This window comes from Vigna unguiculata, chromosome 8, assembly GCF_004118075.2.
Source record: "Vigna unguiculata cultivar IT97K-499-35 chromosome 8, ASM411807v1, whole genome shotgun sequence".
In the NCBI taxonomy this organism is placed as follows: Eukaryota; Viridiplantae; Streptophyta; class Magnoliopsida; order Fabales; family Fabaceae; genus Vigna; species Vigna unguiculata.
The window spans coordinates 31,748,139-31,768,600 of NC_040286.1; the positions used below are offsets into that span (position 1 = coordinate 31,748,139).

The following is a 20,462-nucleotide window of genomic DNA, read 5'->3' on the forward strand; positions in this document are numbered from 1 at the left end:
TAACTTCTTTAAAGGTACTCATCTCTTGCACAGGACACCTTCATAATTTTGAGAATCAAAACTAACAAGAACATTGAATATGGCAATTAAACCGATGCTTTTTTATTAATTTTTCTCTGAGACTATATTTGGTCAAGTTTCCTTTTCTAATATAAATGTATTAAAAGTTAAATCAAACACTTTTGATAAGACCATGCCACAAGAAAGTGTAGTATTCAAATAATAAAAAATGAATTTAGTGAAAATGTTACACCATACTTCAGAGAAAAACGAGAACAAAATAAACTGTAGAAAATTATTTTTCTCCATATTATATAGTTAAACAAAAGTTATATTCATCTAGAAGAAAGTGTTACCTTTTATTACTTCAATTAATGTTAACATTTATTCAAATAAAATCATGCACAATACAATATATGTACCTAGCTAATAAAAAATGTTGTATATATTAACTAAATTTAAAAAAAAAAATTATTAGTCTACTAGTCAATAAAATAACTTCATATAAACTAACTAATATTTTCTTAATCATTGTTAACATTTTCATACTTCACATGTCCCATTCAGATTACAAAACACTACTTAGTGTAATAAAATCATTATATTCCATCTAATTCCACTTTCTTATTTATTTCTATTTGAATTTGCTATGCTATGAGCCAAAAATTGTTTACTCTATTTCACCAAAGTGTTTTTTTCTACATTATGTGAAACTTGTGGCCTACCTTGCTTTCATTGCAGAATGAGTATCCTGAAATGTAATGTTTTTCATTCCAAAATAAGTCATGCTAGAACGAAAAAAAGTCAATCAAGAATTTTTATAAGATGGAGAAGGTTGGACTTAAAATGAATACATTAAAAATAGATTTCCAATGGTTGGTATTCAGTGCAGACATTACAGTAAAAATAAAAAGAGCATACTTCTGTAAAGGATATATTGTGGATTTTAACAAATGTAGAAAGTTTTTATGTTGAACTACTTTACAATATCTGTCTGAAAGACTGTCATGAATAAATATATACAAGGTATACAAACTAACCTCTAATCAGACATGGGACTGCTGCAGCTTGTGTCAGTGACAGGGCTTTGAAAATCTTTTATTGGAACATCATCATACTTCACTTTGGTTCCGCCACTGTAACCATCCACAAGTAACTTTCCTATTTTATACCGCCATTCTGAAGAAAATTCCTCATTTTTCCTGTCATGCACAACTCTGTTACAGTAGTTAAGCATAGTTCCCAGGCCAGTACTTGGCGTCCAACCAAATTCCCTTAGCACCTTGGCCTCACCTTCACTCAAATCTTCTCCAACCTATGCCAAAGACAATCAATTGAGCATAGCAAATTTCAGTTTGGTGTGGGGGCAAATAGGAGTAATAAGAATTCACATAAAAGAGAAAAACTGAAAAGTTGGACAGGAAAAGATAGTACAAAAGAAAGACTGATGAATTAATTTATAGCTTTCTTAACTTTCGTTAAGTTAATTTGTGAAACTTATTTCATAATTTCTCTAAATTTATTTTTTGACTCGTGCACCTAAACTTAGTTTATCGAGAAGTTAATTTCATTTTTTTTCTCTCCTTTTAATAGCTTATGAAAAAACTCGTGCAATGAGATCCTTAAGCCATCATGTAATTTATATCTAACATCAAGTAATTCATATCCAACAGTGTTTAAAATATGCATGAAGTCATTACCACCAATTCTTTATTCTCAATAATGGAAATTCTGCTACATGTAGTCAATTTCATAGCGATCACCAACCGCTTGACCTGCCATTGGACAGGTAATGATTCTACCAGTTCAAAGAAATATGTTGCATAACCATATTCAGGGCGCTCCAGCACTATCCTGCATAAAAATTCAAGTCCAACATCACGGAATGTAATGACAAGAAAAGAAAAGAACAAAAGATGAACTTTAATGCAGATCAAGCACCTGTTATGTCTTTCAAAAACAAAAATAAACGATTGTAAATCTCGGCACCAACCCCACTCAACTGGCCACTTTCGAAATTTTAAATATCGTGTCTGTAGCAGAAAAGATGAACATTACATACATAAACTAAGAATTAATAAGCATAAAACAAATATTCTACACACTGTAAGTTTGTAAGAAACTAATTACCTGCTCCACAAGTGAGAATAGACAAGCTAAGCAATAACTTGCTCTTGAAGTCTTTGAACCGCGTGTAAAAGGGAATTTTATAAAAGTGTGCCGTTGAGAAGAAATCTGCCTCCCAATGAGGGAAAAAATAAATAAATCTAAAGCAATTGATTAATCCATCAATGACTCATTAGAAAAATACTTCAACAATTCCATGTAATAATAATAAAAATATAAATACTGAGGACTCAGCTTTAGCCATGTTTTATCGGCAATAGTTTTTGGAATTAGTATTATCTGATCTCATTTTATTATCATATACCATCACAGAATCTACGCAGTAAGAAAAGAAAAAGCTAGGACACAAATTTTTTCCATTGGGCCCTCGAGAAAGGTAGTGATTGACTTTGGATTATCTAAAATACTAATGTATTTTCATTCTTTTTCTTCCTAAGAGCACAACAAAGCTAATGATAAACAGTTTCCCCATTTTAGCCAATAAATAAATTAGTGGAAAATAATGTTCATTTTCTTTTAGTTAATTCCTTTTCTGCCAGACAAACCTAGATTTTTCAAATCAAACTTGCAAAAGTAATCTAAAAGTTTGAACATGGTATGTTCAACCAGGAGCAGCATGTATATGTGAGAAATGAAAGAGTGAATCTTGAGCACCCAATGTTCATATATAACTAAACAATAAAGATTCGTTTTCATTTCTCTTATAAAACTAGCTTTTTCACCCCTTGAAAAGGTTCCATCATAATAACTGATTATTGAAAAATATGTATTTCCTGCTGATTGAAGCAGCAATTAGTGCGGGAGAAAAATCTTACTCCTTTTCTTCAAAAGGAGATACATTTAATACACCCAAAAAACAGTACCAAAATATCCCTTTTTTTTTAAGAGAATGCTTTATCTGAGAATATCTATCGCAATCATAATTTTCTCAGAAGAGAATAATAGTCAATTATTGTCTACCTATGACATCTTAATCACAAACTACATACTAACGAAACCAACAAGATAGACGTAAAACTAATAGTCATGCCTTACATGTACCCCATGCACAAGATGTCCAAGTTGAGAATTTACCTAAACTCATATAGGCTCTTTACTTAATATAAAAATATTAAAATAACAATAAATAATGTAGTAACTCAACATTTCAACTCCATGATAAAACAATACAGCAAACTAAAAAATAAAGTAACCAAGTTTGTCAAACAATACTACTAAGTTTCAAACTGCATCAAATCATTAACAAATAAAATGCTATCATTGATACCTGTTAATAAAATAACAAATACAATATTATATTATCTATTATGGTTTAAATATTTTTTTAATACTATTGTACTTTTTATTATTATTAGTTGATTGATTATATTATATGTTATGTTTTGCCTAAACAATAAACACTGTTTGACTTAAACTAAAACATTAGTTCTTTCTCCAATTTGTTTTAAGATTTAAGATTCTCTCTTTTGATTTAAGATTTTTGTCTCAACATTAGTTCTTTCTCCAATTTTAATAAATTGTATTATACACATGCCATCCATGTCCATGTATGAAAAAACAATCTATTTATCGGTAATTATGAAATGAAATGAAAAGGAAAACAATTAAACATTATAACTTACTGATATCTTCAGTTAGTTTGGCCCTGAAATGACATGAAAGGCAAAACCATTAAGTTAAGACAATACAATCATAGTATGTTCTTCACCTTGGCCATCACAGCGTCAAGTTCTGAAAACCTATCTTCACCAAATGATTCATCCAGCGCTTCATCATTTTCTTCCTCTCCATAAAGCTTAATTTCATCAACTAACACACCTTTGTCAAGCAATACCTGCCAAATGATATTTGCAAGAACATTGATATATATTCCAATTTCAGTGACTGTACACAAACTAAAATATTGCACCTGCAGGAGTCCCGGAGCATCCTCCTCAAGTGCTTCCTGAACTGAATCACTGCAAAAAAAAATTTAACGGTTGTAGCAACTATATAAATACGATGTGTTTATGGAAGTAAAGTCAGCATAATTTTCAAAGAGGGCAACTTAATATGAGAATTAGATAGTACGTGGCTGTTTTTTTTCTTTTGCGCCTACAGTTGATGCTTGAAGGTTTAGTGGATTTTGAAAAAATAGGGCTCGATAAAGAGGAAAAAGGCTGAGTTTTCTTCAAAGATGAGTAGCCTGTTGAAATATTTAAACTAGAATCTGTTCCAGACTTGAGAAAATTTAGTCGATCAGTTAACTTCATATGGTCCACTTGATCTTCGAGATATTCATTGTGGACTTCCCGTTCATGTTTTACATTTGGGAGTACGATAGAAATCCTACCCAAACAATCCTTGTTAACATTGAGGTTTTCACGGTAATCCCAAGGTTCATCCTTGACTTTGACAAAGGTTGGAGAGGTTGAGCTAAATGGGCCATCATTGTTTATGATATTATGTTCCACATGTGAATCCATTTGCATAACTATTCCTCTGGATTTTAATATAGGCCCATCTTCTTTAAGGCCAGCTGAAATTACCGATCCTTTTGATTCAGATGAGGCATTATTAGTTAATAAGGATGATACACATGTGGCTCCAAGTGGTAGCGAAATATTACTTCCTTCTAGGAAGTCATTACACTGGTCTCTAGCCATTGCTGCTTTCCCATTGGCAGAATTAATCTGTTCATTTCCGTTTTTAACACTCTGTTCCATGATGGTTTCCAACAAGCCTCCATTACTACACTGTAACATAAATAAGTTAAAACTTTAAGAAAGAGATCCAAGCATGATAATAAAACTGATTGACTTCACTTCTGAGAAATCAACATGAGACTATTCTAAGAGAGTATTTGAACAAAGAATTTAAACAGCATCCTATTTGGAGGTAACATGGAAAGGAAAGTGTAGGCATGTCAATTTTAATTAGAAAAGAAAATGAGTGCATGACATGACCGCAAGACAAAATACTATTTAACATCTCTAGTGTTTGTAGACTAGTTAGAAACTAATACAAAATAAAGGAAAAAGTCATCATTGTAATGCTGTTAGCCTGAAAATTCGGTGATTTGAACATTTTGATCTTAAGATTACAGGCATACTCCCCAAACTAATTCCAATTTTAACATATACAAATGTGGAATTTCTTCAACATCCACCCTAATGGTCTGTATCATGGAGTAGCAGTTCATTTTTCCTGACGTACAATTGAATTGAGCCATGCCCATAAAAAATTGACGAAAAAATTATAGGAAATCAGGTGCTGGTCAGTGAGTAATAAATTGCGCAGATTCAAAAAAAGTGACTGCTCATTAACCAGCAGTAACCATTCTTCAAATATTGTTAATGTGGATGATCGTTCCCGAAATGAAAATATTATTTTTCTTGAGAAAAATACAAAAGAATATAGAATGAATTTGAGAGAGTGAACTTATCTATCTTAGGATCTCATTTATAGTAACATTGGAGATTTCAGATACAATGTATGAAAGGATAGAGAATAGAATAGGACAGGACAGGACATATCTAAATACTAGGTACTGCACAGAGCACACAACAACTTTTCAATAAATTCCATTCAAGATAAGTTATTCTAACAATTTTTATACCAAGAATTCATTTTTCAAAGCCAAAGAGAAGAACGAAAAGACATGAATTTTGAAAAATTAAGGACAGAAAGGAGACATCCAAAAATTTAATTTCCTCGAAGTTCAGAAAGATTGTAATCCTTATTAGCATCTAAGTAATAGATGTATACGCTACGATATAATAATTTACTTATAGTTATCAAGAATTAAAGCTAAATCACCAGAAAAGAGTGATAAGCCAGCTGTTTTTCAAGAAATATAACCAAAAGTGAGTTATGATTATCTCTCTCAGTCTTTCAACTAAATATGTGATTGAAGTAAAATAATATTAAATTACCTCTAAAGCTGTATTAGACAATCCTGGAAGCTTCCTGCAATAAAAATATATATTATTTGAACTGTTTAAAGAAAAAAAAAACTCTATCTAACTTCCTTCAACCAAAAAGTTTTCACTTTGGTTCTTCATAACGGCAAAAACATGACATTTCATACCTCTGTTGCAATAAGCTTGGTTCTTTAGTCATAAATGTTTGGACCAAACCGAACAAATTATTTGTTAAAAGAAACTAATTTAAAAATGGAAAAACTGAAAGGAGACAAGTGGTTGTGCTTTAAACTTTTAGAATATACATGACATTCAAAGTTGTTACATCCACAAAGAAAACAACTAAAAGAACATACCATGTAAAAAGAGCAAAGCTAATTTGCATAAATACATTTTAAATCCCTTTTTTTCATTTATTTTTTTCTAAAAGAGACAATAGGTGCCATCTGGTTACAAGCAATTCAAGTACTTTCCCGCAAGCTTATTACAAGTCTCTTCCACCCGTTGCGCATGATATGCTTTTGGGATTGTAACACAACAAAAAAAGCTTGCAACAGCACTCAGCTGAGACTTTTTAAGGCTGATTATAAAAGTTAGAATGAATTGATTTCCTTATCCTTAACTTTTTAAGGGTCACACCCACCACCTCCAAAAGCTTGGATGGAAAAATATTATTTGGCTGGTAGTAAACCACACTCTTGAGATCTGATTTTTCCATCAAGACCTCTCTAAGTAAGTATCTCATAAAAAGGTGGACATTGCCACTACTAAGAAGTAGAATGGAAACAGGCAGATTATTAACTCCTTAAATTATTATGGAAATCCATTCACCCGAAGTTAATGGTGCACTTCCATTATGACTTTTGGAATAAAGCTTGGTATATCTATGGCAAGTCACCAATGATATAGGACAGCTATAGGAATCGTTCAAAGATTGGCTACACTCCAAATAATAGATCATGGTATGTCTCCTTTCTAACAAGGCACAATCTATTGATTAGCTCAAGCTTACACTGATCAACGATGATCATGAAAAAGATATTGAAAAAAGCTTGATAATTTTTATGGCTTTTATGTTCATGATGTCTCCAAAAACTTTGAATCTATTGAATCAAATCCTGAGACAGGTTATAATGTTTTCTTTGTACAATAACTTGTGGGGAATGAGGACAATTAGATTGACAAATCATACCATGTAAAAACATGAAGGGAATGAACAGGATTAGAAACACTCATTTGTATTGTGACTACATAAAATATGAATGTACTAACAGGAAGGAAGAGTGAAAAAGTGAGGAGATTTGGGGAATGACAAAATTAAGGAGAGAAGAATTCCAATAATGCGAATGAAAGCACCAGACCAGAATACAAAATCCAAGACGAGCTATGGAATTAAATGTAGTACTTCCACGAAGAGTAGTTTGATGAGACCATTTGTTGATAGGCCTATTCTTGAATTATTGACAAAGGATTTATATGATTTGTTGGATCAAGGAGCTAAAACCTATAGACTCAAAATAAGTAAAATCGCTTTGATAACAACTTGAAGAGATTGAAAGGGGACTTTGAGAATTCTTATGTATTTGCTTTAGTGAACTATACTCAGCATATTAGGAGCATATACATAAAAAATAAATTACAATTTGTTCTGAGCAAAAAATAAAACCTAAAAGGACCTCCTATAATATCAAGATTTCAATACTCTTCCAAACTACTTAATTAATTAAGAATACTATGAAAGTTCCAACAAATATCAAAGGGTCCATTTGCTGTGCTATTTTCACTAATTATCTAACAGTTTTTGTTTTGTTGTTGTTTTAATGGGTTCAAAACAAAGTTAAAGAAGGCAATGACAACAAATGTAAATTTAATAGCCCGACCAAACAGAAAATATTAAAAAATAACATAAAGTACCCAGTTAGCAGCATCCTTAGCCGCTCTTTCAATGCAACATGATCTAAATCAACAACAATGCCTTCAGGAATCTCCATTTTCACCTTTGGAGTAGGAGAATCTAATTGAATACATGCTTTTCGACCGTTGTCAACAGAACTCATAGGAGTATGATAGTCTTCAACCTTTACAGTAGCACAACCAGCAAAGGCAGAAAGTTTCGGACATTGATCTAAAATGGTAACATTACCACTGGTTTTTTCTACTCTGCTGTCATCAAATCCAAATATGGGACACGTTACCTGTTGCAAAGGGCATAATCACAGTTGAGTCTCCTACAAGTTGCAACCAATGCAAATGACACAAAACTGCCACTTCTAAACAGCTGTCACCACCACTCAAGAAATTTTTATAGAAAATAATTTTGATTGAACCAATCAATTAATTATAATGATTGTAAGTAGACTTTCATGTAAAATTTAGAAAAAAATAAACAAGAATAAGTGTATGATCAAATCAAGTGATGCATCTCTTAGTTTATTAGAAAACTATACTATACTTTTACAGCACTTTATTTGACTTCAAAACGATGCTCAACATATATAAAATTCCATGCGCATGACACCAGTGGTGGCAGTACTCTCCTATATTTTGTCCAATATCAGGAAACAAATGCATATAAAAAGGAAATTCATTTATAAAAATTTAAAACATAATTCAGAAGTTTTGTTAAAAAGAACCGTGCCATAAAACAATAACTAATCACAGAGAAACCAAAAATAATCCACAGAGGGGGTTTCACTAGGGAGAAACAAACACCAATGAGACATGAGCCCAACCACATAAGGCATTGACACCACTTTCAACCCAAAACCTTAAGGCTTAAGGTTTTGGATTGAGAGTAGTGTCAATGCCTTATATGGTTGGGCTCAGGTCTCATTGGTGTTTGTTCTTTCCAGTGATACCCCTCCTTAAAAACCTAACAAGTGGTATCGGAGCCGATGATTAAAACCGGCTCAGACGAGTGCAGTATGGTCCTTGTATCGAAAGTCTTCCTGACAAGTTAGGTTTGCTAACAAGCGTGTCTTGAGGACAACATTCTACGTGAATGCAATAGCAAAAACCCCTAAACCTAAATGGTTAGAAGACTATATTGAACGGGCTTAGAAACTTATTGTACTATATAGTTTATCTAAGAATGATGACACTTGTAGAGTCATAATTACCGGCAGTTAGATTATAAAATTATACTCCTCATAGGCTATATTCGTCAATGAAAAACATGAATGTTTAATTTCATTCTTCTTAGTTCTCTAATTGGCAGCATAGGTTATTTACAATAAATGGCTATTAGCTCTTTTACAGAATCCCAATCTCCATGTCAACCCAGTGATCCTAAACCATAGTTTACCTTCAATTCAATACACCATCAGTAAAGCATATAAACAGGGCATCTTCCCTAGTTTATTTCCATTACTCAAAGATGATCAACAGAAACCACTCCAAATCATGATGAACTCATCAGTGCACTAAATCTCGACCCGGGTAGAACATAAAAGCCCAAAACAATTCAAAATTTCTGCGACTGAATAACCAAAACAACTAAAAAAACGGTCAGCAAACCTAACTTCACCATATATATGATTTTTAGACCACCAAAGTAAGTCATTCAAGAGACCTTCCTAGATAATGAATTGCTCACACTGACATCAGCGAAACTATATTAAGAGCAAAAGCAACACTACAAGCTTATAAAATAACATTAATAATAATTGGTAATTTACCAGAGAATCGAAATTATGGGCCTCCTTTTTCACAACTGCATCGAACTGCAGAGAGGGCTCGCAGGCGAGCGATGTTCGAGTGTCGAGTTGGAGCGTTGGGGAATGAAGCAATTTTCGGCGCTGTGACAAGGGAAGGTGGTCCAGGGAGTGGAGAGCAGAGTGTATTGAATTTGCGTCCGAAACGCAATCAGGAATCATAATGTTAAGATTCAAATTCACGTGCGGAATTGGAGGGAGGGATTCACCGCTATGTTGGGGTTTGAAGTTACATTTGCATTTTCTGCAAAATTAAAAAGTTGAAGAGAATGGAAGAGTATATATAGGAGAGTGAGGGACAGAGTCGGAGTGGATAGCAGGACGGTGACACCGAATCTGAATCTGCGATGGGTATGACCCGGTTGGATTCAAGAAAGGTAAGAAAATATAGATAGACTTAAATATACTTTTAGGTTTAGATTTTTTTTTTCTCCTTCCAAAATTAGAATCAGTCCCTTTCTAAAATTTTTCTCTAAAATTTTGGTTTAATTTTATTTTTCAACTTTATAATTATGTGAATTTGGTTATTTTATATTTTAAATACGTTTCATAATTATTTGTTAGCTTACATAAAACAAAAATTATTAAGTTATGTAAATAACTCAAATGTTATTATGAAATACATTTTGAAAGATTAAATAAACTGTGTGAATTTAGTCATTTTTACCCAATTTCGTTAAGTTTATTTAACGTTTCAAATGTATCTCATAATAGTATTTGAGTTGTTTACATTGTTTGATACTTTTTTTTAATGTGAGTTAAGAAATAATTATAAAACTCGTTTGAAAACGTAAAATAAATTTAACAAAATTTAGTTATGAAAACTAAATTCACGTAATTATAAAGTTTGGAGACTGAATTAAACCAAAGTTTTAGAGATCGATTAATTTTAATTTTCAATAAAAATTAAGGGACAAAAACATATTTATCCCGTAAAAATATATTTAATTCATATATTTATTATTTAAATGTGAATTATATTAAAAAAAATTTTAGTAATTTTTTATTATTTTTTGTACGAGTTTTGACTTAATTTAAATGTTAAGTAACATATTAGTTGAGTTAGAAATGATTGATTTTGAACTGTGTATCATTTTGTGAAATTTATTATTATTTTTAATTTCTCTGTATATTGATTGGTGGCTTAAATAACAATGAAAAGGTGATAATCATTACAAAGAAAGATCATTAATTTCTAAAAAATATGTGTATGTTGTATAAATTCTAAAGGAAAAGCATTTCTGTATTTGCCAAGAATGAAAACCGAAAGGTTAAATTATAATTTTTATATTTTTAACTTTTAATTTATAACCATTCTTATGCTACTTTAGTCATTACATTCTTAAAAAAGCACAATATAATGATTAAATATTTAATTATATATACATATTGTGTTTAACATATTCATTTCAGAAATTTTCAAAAAGTAATTAAATTAATATAATATAAAAGACAAAAAATAAAAAATAAAGGTCCCAATATTCAAAATTTTGGACCTTTACATTAATTTGAATCTAAATGCTGCAAGATGATATTAAAATGGGGTAACACAATATTGTTGAATAAAGTTGAAATTTTTTTATATTATTCTAGTTGGGCATCACGTGATATGTTTTCTTTTCCAAATTCAAATAGCTATGGCAATCATAAAATTTTATCACATCTGCAATTTTAACTTTAGTAAAATATTTAAAATACATACAAATTCTTCGAATAGATATCAAGGTTTACACACACCATATAAGATTATTTTCCTTAAAAATAAATTGTATCAAAATGTAATTTTCGTGAATTATACTTTTATCTAAGTCATTTTACCTCAAATTTAATTATTAAGATGTCCCATTTTTTATAAAATATAATTAAGTAAAATTGTATACTAAAATATCAATATAAGAAAATTTATTTTGCTTAAAAATAAATTGTATCAAAACATGTCATTTTCGTATTAGATGAATTATATTTTTATCTAAGCCATTTGACCTCAAATCTAATTTTGTAGATTACACATCATTTTTCAAATCGAGATCTAGAAACTAAATAGAATAAATTGAGATTTGGAAACTAAAATCTCATTAGTTAAGTAAGTTATTTGCCAAGTAAAAAAAAAGTGTGCAATTAAATCTAATGCTTTTGTGATGATATTCATTTGATGAATTATACATAATTAGAATTAGGATAATTCATCCAAAATTAAATTTATAATCTCAACCTATGAATCTTAACAAATGTTATCCCTTATATGCAAATTTAATACTTAAATCCGTTCTCATCATAACATTGGTTAAACTGAACACAAATACAAATAAAGTTCATAATCCGATTACAAGAGGAGGACCAAAATATTAGGAACAATCTACATGAACTATAATAAACATAGATAATGTATATAATAACCATGTGGCCAAGCTAAAGGTTGGTTAAAAAAAATTGAGAATGCAGGACAAACAAAAAAAACTGTGATTGTTAATAATTATACCTTGTATATTAATTAAGAATGCTTGTTATATCTCTCAAATTCATCATATATAGCAAAAAAAATTAGATTATATATTTTATGTATATCTATATCATACTAATCAATTACATTATTTGTTATAAGGATTAGAGTGTTTGAAATGTTCTAAAATTTATATATATTTATACGTTGCCGATAGAAAGAAATTAAATCTGTAAAATAAAAAATTCAAAAACCATTTATAAGATTAATCTAAAAATTATAGAAATGAAAACAATTTTCTCTAAAATTTGCTTGTTGGTGGGTTTCAAAAACCATAGCTGAAGTGTTTTTAGCCACAAGGGTCTCAAAAACCAAAGCCGAAGTGTTTTTAACTGCAATAAGACACCGAAATTTCGGACATTAATAAGGGTTTGTGTAAAACTTTTCACCTTCTTTACTCCATCATCATTTCATTAGTATAATCTAATTAAGAAAATGGCAAAAAATAATTTATAAAAACAATAGAAACTCTAGGGAATGAAGAAAAAATTATAAAAACATTTTTGTTTTTTTAGTGAAGGACTAAATAATTAAAATTTGAAATAAAAAAAAACTATTAATTTTGAAATAAATAAATATTGAAGGAAAAGCATGAAAAAAAGAAGAAGTCAGTGAAAAGTGAAAGTGTTTGTAGCGTAAGGCATAAATAGGGTGTTATGGCGTATCTAATAATAACAGCATTTAGAAAGTGGGCCAATTCTTAGCTACCAAATCCCTTACAATGGATACGATGCTCCGTTCTTCCTGCTATTGCTTCTGTCACTGCCCAGTGTGAGACTCTTTTCGGTGTCATCATTGATGCAAACGTTAATTAACACGGTAAAAATAACTAGTTTTTTTAAAAAACAAAAAATTGAAGATGATTGAATTATTACATGACGTATGAAAATTATTGGGTCATTGGTTCCTCAGGTCTAGGTAGGTTGTCTTTTTAATGAGAGGTTAAACTTTTTGACATGTTTCGTTCAGAGGTAGTAGGTTCACGGATCTGAAAATTTGCTCAGTGATAAATTTCTTAATTATTTAAATTAATTGAAGCTGATAAATTTAATTATTTTTTTTAATATTATTAAGATCATATTCCGATACAACTTTTCTTTATTTTTTTGTAAGTTAAATTTTTATGTTCAAATTAAAAATAAGTGTAAAGAAAACCATATAGTCTAGTCTGATCCAAAAGAAGAGATGCAACCACTATTCCTTGTTTGTTTCCACTTCTTTTAAAAACACAAAAGATGTGTGTACATGTTGTAAGAGGTGCAAACAAACAAACTTCAACATCTATTAATACAACACAACAAACCACTCCATCTGAGAACAGAACTACCGTACTACTGTAACGGCTAGGAGAACAGGTTCATGTCTTCTCCTCCACATGCACACACCATAAAATAGTAATAATAATCACATAAACAACACACCAATATTATTACTATTATTATTATAAAAGTCTAACATTTATTATTTATATAAACTTACACTCATTCATTCTCCCTTACTGGGGAGAGAGAGAGAAGAAGTAGGTGGTGACATATTTTTTCATAGCAAGAAAATGAGAGTATTTATAATGATTGAAAAGGTATAACCAACGTGCATGTCTGTTCAGTTTTTTTTTTTTTTTAATATTTGATCTTATATCTAATATTTTACTATATTAATTGTAATTTTTAATTTGTAAAGTTTAAAAGCAATGTTTGATTGAAAAGAAAGAAAATTATATTACATTAGGTGAGTTAAACACGTTATACAATACTCCACTTAAGATTTAAATATGAAACCTCATCCATAGAATGGCTTAAATTATTCAAACTACAGAGAGATTATTCAATGCTTGGTCTAACTGTTTAAGCAAGCTCGATTCTGTCTAAAAATATTCGAGACTTACAAAATCGAAAATTATTTTAGTAACTCACCTAGTTTGGACAACTACATATGTTTTCACATTGTAAAATGAAGAGCTTAGTAACTGAAAAAACAACTAAAGAGAGAAAAAAGTGTCTTAATCTTAATTTATGGTTTTGTTTGTTGATCTCTTCGGTCTTGTTTAATGTATATTAACAGTGAAACTTCATTGAAGGATGATTCCTTAGCCGTTTGATTTTTCTGACAACCTTTCCACGTGTGATTTCTGTCTTGATCTTGTAGCCCCCTCTCGAACACAGTCATATATTCTCATACAGCTTTACCCCACTTTCTGCTTTTCAATTTACTCCTTCATTTCCTTCTGCTCTCTATTCATACTATTTCTTTCTCTCTCACTCTCTCTCTCATTCATTATTGAGTCTTCTTTCCAGATTTCTCAGAGCCATTGAATCTACATGGCTGTGCATTTTCTTCTTCTGCTTTTTGCAGTGTCTCTTGTTGCGGCTGATGACGGTGAGTAGACCATTTTACCCTCTCCCTCCTTGTTTACTGTGCTGCTAAGAGATCCTGTGTTTTCCATTTTTTGAAGTTGTGTTTGTGTTCTGAATCTTTCATTGCCCTTTGGTTTGTATTTTGTGGCATTGTTCTGAAATCACAGCAAAACTCACTTTTTTTTAACCTGCGGGGTTCTTCTTAAACCTTTACTTGCTTAGTTAACATATGATTCCTTCCTGATTTCATGAGGTTTTGGAGTTGGCTTGGTGGAAGTAAAATTTAGCTATGTTTTGCCTTATCAAGACCCAAACACACTCTTTCATTTATACACCTTGGCTAGGACTAGCACACCCTTGCTGTGGATTAGTTTCTCAGAATGTTGTTTGAGATTCATGATTTAGTAGGCATTTTATTGCTTGGATAGTGAATGGTTGGTTAGTTTGTGTCCTCCTAGAGTTTGTATGTTTACATAACATTTTTATTCTGAGATTGAGCTTTTTGTGTCTAATATTCAATGAAACATGTTTTAAAAATAGTCAGGAGCTTTTTGTTGTTGATCTTCTTGGATGCGAACCACCAGCATGATTCAGAGATTTTATATTGAATAGAACGGTTCTTTTGTCCTTCTCCTATTAAAGCCATGTATTGTCATTTCCCCCCAACTTTTGGGTGTGTGTAATACTTTGTAGTGGAGATTGGAGAAGTTATTATTGGAAAAGATTTCTATTTTTGGAAGAGCTATTCTGTTGTTTTAAAATTTTGCAGGTAATCTTCACAGATAGCTCATCATCATGAAATTATGTTACCCCTCAATTAAAATTAGATTGCTTTGAACAAACAAAATGTGTTCTAGAGTCTGCTTGCATATGCTTCCATTCCAAGTTCTAAGGTTCTGTATCTTGCAGATGCATTTATTGGAGTGAACATTGGAACAGATCTCTCTGATATGCCACATCCTACTCAAGTAGTAGCTCTACTCAAAGCCCAGCAAATCCGGCATGTTCGATTGTACGATGCAGACCAAGCTATGCTCCTTGCACTTGCAAAGACAGGCATTCAGGTTGTCGTGACTGTTCCTAATGAAGAGCTTCTTGCAATTGGTCAATCCAATTCCACAGCCGCCAACTGGGTTTCCCGCAATGTGGTAGCACATTATCCAGCCACCAATATCACAGCCATTTGCGTTGGTTCTGATGTTTTAACTTCCCTCCCAAATGCAGCAAAAGTTCTTGTCAGTGCCATTAAGTACATTCATTCAGCACTTGTTGCATCCAATCTCGATCGCCAAGTTAAAGTTTCCACACCCCTTTCATCTTCCATCATCCTTGATTCATTTCCACCTTCCCAAGCTTTCTTCAACCGTTCGCTAAATCCGGTTTTAGTCCCTCTCCTTGATTTCTTGCAATCCACTGAATCTTATCTAATGCTCAACATTTACCCTTACTATGACTACATGCAATCAAATGGAGTGATTCCACTAGACTATGCACTCTTCAAAACACTCCCTCCCAACAAAGAGGCTGTTGATTCAAATACCCTTCTTCACTACACCAATGTCTTTGATGCCATGGTTGATGCTGCATACTTTGCCATGGCTTTTCTGAACTACACCAACATTCCTGTGGTAGTGACCGAGTCAGGGTGGCCCTCCAAAGGTGGCTCCAACGAGCCTGATGCAACGGTAGACAATGCCAACACTTACAACAGCAATCTCATCAAGCATGTGTTTAACAAAACCGGAACTCCCAAACATCCTGGAATTGCTGTCAGTACTTACATCTATGAGCTCTACAACGAGGATACGAAGCCAGGGCCATTATCTGAGAAGAATTGGGGACTATTTGATTCAAATGGAGCACCTGTTTACATTCTTCGCTTGACAGAATCAGGAGCACTCCTTGCAAATGATACCAGCAATCAAACCTTCTGCATTGCCAAGGATGGTGCTGACCCGAAGATGCTGCAGGCTGCATTAGATTGGGCATGTGGACCAGGCAAGGTCGAATGTTCTCCATTGCTGCAAGGACAACCATGCTATGAACCAGACAATGTGATTGCTCATGCAAATTATGCTTTTGACACTTACTATCATAAGATGGGAAAAACTCCCGATGCATGCGACTTCAATGGTGTAGCTACCATCTCCACCTCAGATCCAAGTGAGTTGTTTGTTCCCTAGTGTTGGATTGGATTGGATTAGCTTTAGCATGTCTACATTTTCTAGGATGATTAACACATTTTTTCAAATGATTGTAGGTCATGGTTCTTGTTTATTTCCTGGAAGGTAAGACAACATAAGATAACATATTTGATTCATTTTATTTTTCATTATTATTACATGTTTTGTTTGTGTTGCAATTAATCTGTCTATTACAGCCTCTGACAAGTGACATGTTTGTGCATATATCTCCAGTCTTGGCAAAAATGGCACCTTAGGTAACTTCACAGCTCCATCCATGAATTCTACAAATTCAGATTCCTCAGCATACAACCTTGGCAACTGTGACTTGAGAATTAGAAGTCTTCTATTGGCAACAGGATTTCTAATATGGGGAGTTGTTTTGCTATGAAGTGGTATATGTCAGAAGAAGCGTTACTTGAAATTTTTTGTTAGATGATAATGCTACATATTCGAGTTGGTAGCATCATTGTGTTGATCATAGTGGTCCATTCAATTTTGTACAAAAACCAGCTAAGGGTTTCTACTGAATGAGGCTGCACTGAATCATCATCTTTATTATTCTTTTAAGCCAGAATTGATTCAATCTTTAATCAACCATTGACTGTTTTCCATTGGAATAGTTGCTCTTCTCTTATGCTATATATATATATATATATATATATATATATATATATATATATATATATATATATATATATATATATATATATATATATATTGTTTCAATTGCCCCTTCAAACTCTTCAACGAAAGGAAAAGAAAACTTACTGATTAGTACCAATCAAGAGGGCTATTGGCAAACTTTTCTATCCCTTCATTCACCCAAAATGGTCTGAAAATGTAACTGGTTCGTTGAGGTTATCGTTTTTCAAGACATGTCTTGGGTTTTTGGCCGCTTCTTCCTGCATCGCATAATTTTTCTAAAATATCATTTTAACCCTTTATTATTTTGTTTTAAAAATAATTTATAATAAAATTAATTATTTTTCCGGAATGACTAATCTGGTGTATGTTTGTCGGATCTGGTGACATTCTGAACTCTGAACTGCTCATTTCGGTAATCACATCCAATATTTTATTTTCAGGATTGATGGTCGAAACTGTTTTGAACAGATTGACTAATCTGGCAGAATTTAACATTAAACGGAACCATAACCATATTGGGAGTTACTAATCATGAGTGGTAACCGAAATAGCCAATCTAGTAAACATGTTTCTGTTCCGGAATGCTCAGACCGGACATGCAATCCCGGGTATTTGAAAAGAAAAACACTTCTTGAAATGAGTAATAACCTTATTCTTCATTATTTTTTTATAATTTTTTTATTATCATAAGCAAATATAAAACATTTTTTTATCCATTGATGATGCAAAACAAATACAATGGAAAACTAAAATACTTCGAACACTGTATGACAAACTAAAATACTAAAATTAGTGTAGGAAGTGAATGAAACTCTGTGCTTAACGTGATTCAACATCAAGTATCGAAGAAGAAGAACTGGTGGAAGTAGATGAAGGAAGAGTTTCCTCTTCAACTGCGCCAATTGACACAAACTTCTTTGATCTCTGTGTCAATTTCGCTATTTCCACTAATTTCAGTTCTTGTCTTCTTGCCTCTGGTACCAGTGGTGGACACAGTCTTTTTATCACCCAAATGATAGTCACAATGCAAGAGAAAGGATGGGAACTTGGTTGTCTCCTGTTGGTTGCATAATTGAGTTGTGTGATTTTTATAAATGATATATCAAATTCGTTTTTAGGAAACATATTTAGAATTTTTTACTTCTTTCCAATATGTTTATATTTTTTCATTTGTATTAGACAAAATACTCTTTAAATAATTTTTTATATTACATAATCTTAATTAATTTTTTTCTCATACGATTTTGTTCAAAGATATATCAAATCTATGAAATATATTTAAATATTTTACTTTTTTTTCAACATTTTTATTTGTCGGTAATTTTTATTATACAAAATATTCTTTTGATGACTTTTTATGATATCATAATCTATTAATTAAATTTTTTTTGGCGATTTTGTTCAATGACATGTCGATACCGTTTCTAGCAAACATATTTCATTACTTTTACTTCTTTTCAATATTTTTATTTTTTGGTCATTTTTATTATGCAATACTCTTTTGATTATTTTATATAATTGCTTTTTTTCTTTTCTAACATGTTTTATATCCATTATTTTCATCCATATGTTATAATTACTAGCAAAAATATATGTGTGTTGCGTGTTTGTATTTTTTAAATATTTGAATTATAACATATTTTAAAAATAATTAATATGTATTGAATTTTAAAAAAGTTTATAATTAATTATGATATTAAATGAAATATGACCTAATAATCATTAACGAAATTTTATTTTATTTAAAAGATAAAATATCCATAAATATTATATAATTGTGTTAATATTTTATTTAATGCTCACTAATAAAAGTTAAAATAATTAAATAATAAAATAATTATAATATAATGTTGTTAAAAATTAAAATATTAAATAGTTAAACATAAAAAATTTAGATTAATAGAAAAACCAACAAAAAATAGTGTTAAACATTTAAAGTATCAATTTCAAACTTCATTGAGTTTCCAAATGCTTATTTTGTATAAGAGAGGTATTGCTTAAAAATTTCAAATAATATTTCTGTCTTTATAAAGTCTGGTATATACATTTATATTATTTTAATTAATTGATTCTCATTTCAATGTAAAAACACGGGATCGATGCGTATTAATTATTCTTTAACTAGTACTCTTAATACTCTAAAAGTACTGATTAGCATTCTTCAGTAGTTAATTATAACTCTCCTTGTTAACAAAAAACAATATTTTAGGTAATAAATATAATAATGATTTATAACTGATAATTTTGACTTGAATTCCTATAATCCATTTATCAATTACTTCTTGACTTCTAATCTAATGACTATAAAGAGGCGACTCCAAATGGTGATCTAATTGTTTCAATGCTGAATATTATGCAGGACCCAGAAACGAAAAATTGGTGGTTAAATATTCGGGGCAAGATACTATAGAGACAAATATAGGATATTATCCTGCAGGATTATTCTCAAACTTTTCTTCGGCTAATGAAGTAGGATTATTCTCCCAAATACATGGCAAAAACATTGGTAGATAGGTCTAATTGTTTCAATGCTGAATATTATGCATATACAGGAGAACATGATGGATTTTCTCTGCAATTTGGAGGACCCGGTGGCAAATGCGACGATGATTGATCATAGGAAGGGAGTTGAAAAATCAATGAATAAAAAGCATTTGCATTCATTCGTCCATCACTAAAAGTATAAACTTAAAATATATGAATTTTTCTTTTTAGTTCTGAAACTCCACTTGTGATTATATATGGAAAGAATTTATGGGTAAAATTTGTAATAAATATCCTTGGTGAATATATGTGAATGAATTATAGATATGAGTATTTTATTTAATTACTCGTTTGCTTATGAAATTGGAACAAGTATCATGAAATCCGACCCTCGAATTTTCGCTACTCACTGATAATTATTAGTAGATTTTATCTAAGTATCTTTTTTCAAAATTAATTTATTAAAATAAATTTATTAGTCAAAGAAATATTAATTATTGAAAATTTGTCTAAAATTTGATTTCATATATTTCTATTTTTTATCTATAATT

At 31.0% G+C, this 20,462-nt stretch overlaps 2 protein-coding genes across 3 annotated transcripts; one reads left to right on the forward strand and one right to left on the reverse strand.

The window, feature by feature from the left end:
- Positions 1-486: 486 nt before the first annotated feature.
- Positions 487-10,101, reverse strand: LOC114194620. 2 transcript variants are annotated; one of them, XM_028084963.1, is made up of 11 exons: positions 9,707-10,101; positions 7,944-8,224; positions 6,042-6,075; positions 4,198-4,862; positions 4,037-4,085; positions 3,836-3,961; positions 2,131-2,235; positions 1,942-2,033; positions 1,701-1,854; positions 1,041-1,315; positions 487-751 (listed from the first exon to the last, which is right to left on the reverse strand). In XM_028084963.1, the coding sequence occupies exons 1-10, from the start codon at positions 9,902-9,904 to the stop codon at positions 1,043-1,045; spliced, it is 1,977 nt and encodes a 658-aa protein (XP_027940764.1). In that variant the 5' UTR covers positions 9,905-10,101; the 3' UTR covers positions 487-751; positions 1,041-1,042. The 2 variants fall into 2 exon arrangements, with proteins under 2 accessions (XP_027940764.1, XP_027940763.1); XM_028084962.1 differs by lacking the exon at positions 487-751 and having other exon boundaries at positions 836-1,315.
- A 4,303-nt stretch (positions 10,102-14,404) lies between these two features.
- On the forward strand, positions 14,405-17,401 carry LOC114193172 (glucan endo-1,3-beta-glucosidase 2-like). The gene is made up of 4 exons (XM_028082883.1): positions 14,405-14,618; positions 15,506-16,759; positions 16,857-16,884; positions 17,014-17,401. Exons 1-4 carry the CDS (start codon positions 14,561-14,563, stop codon positions 17,168-17,170), a joined length of 1,497 nt encoding a protein of 498 aa, XP_027938684.1. The 5' UTR covers positions 14,405-14,560; the 3' UTR covers positions 17,171-17,401.
- Positions 17,402-20,462: the final 3,061 nt, after the last annotated feature.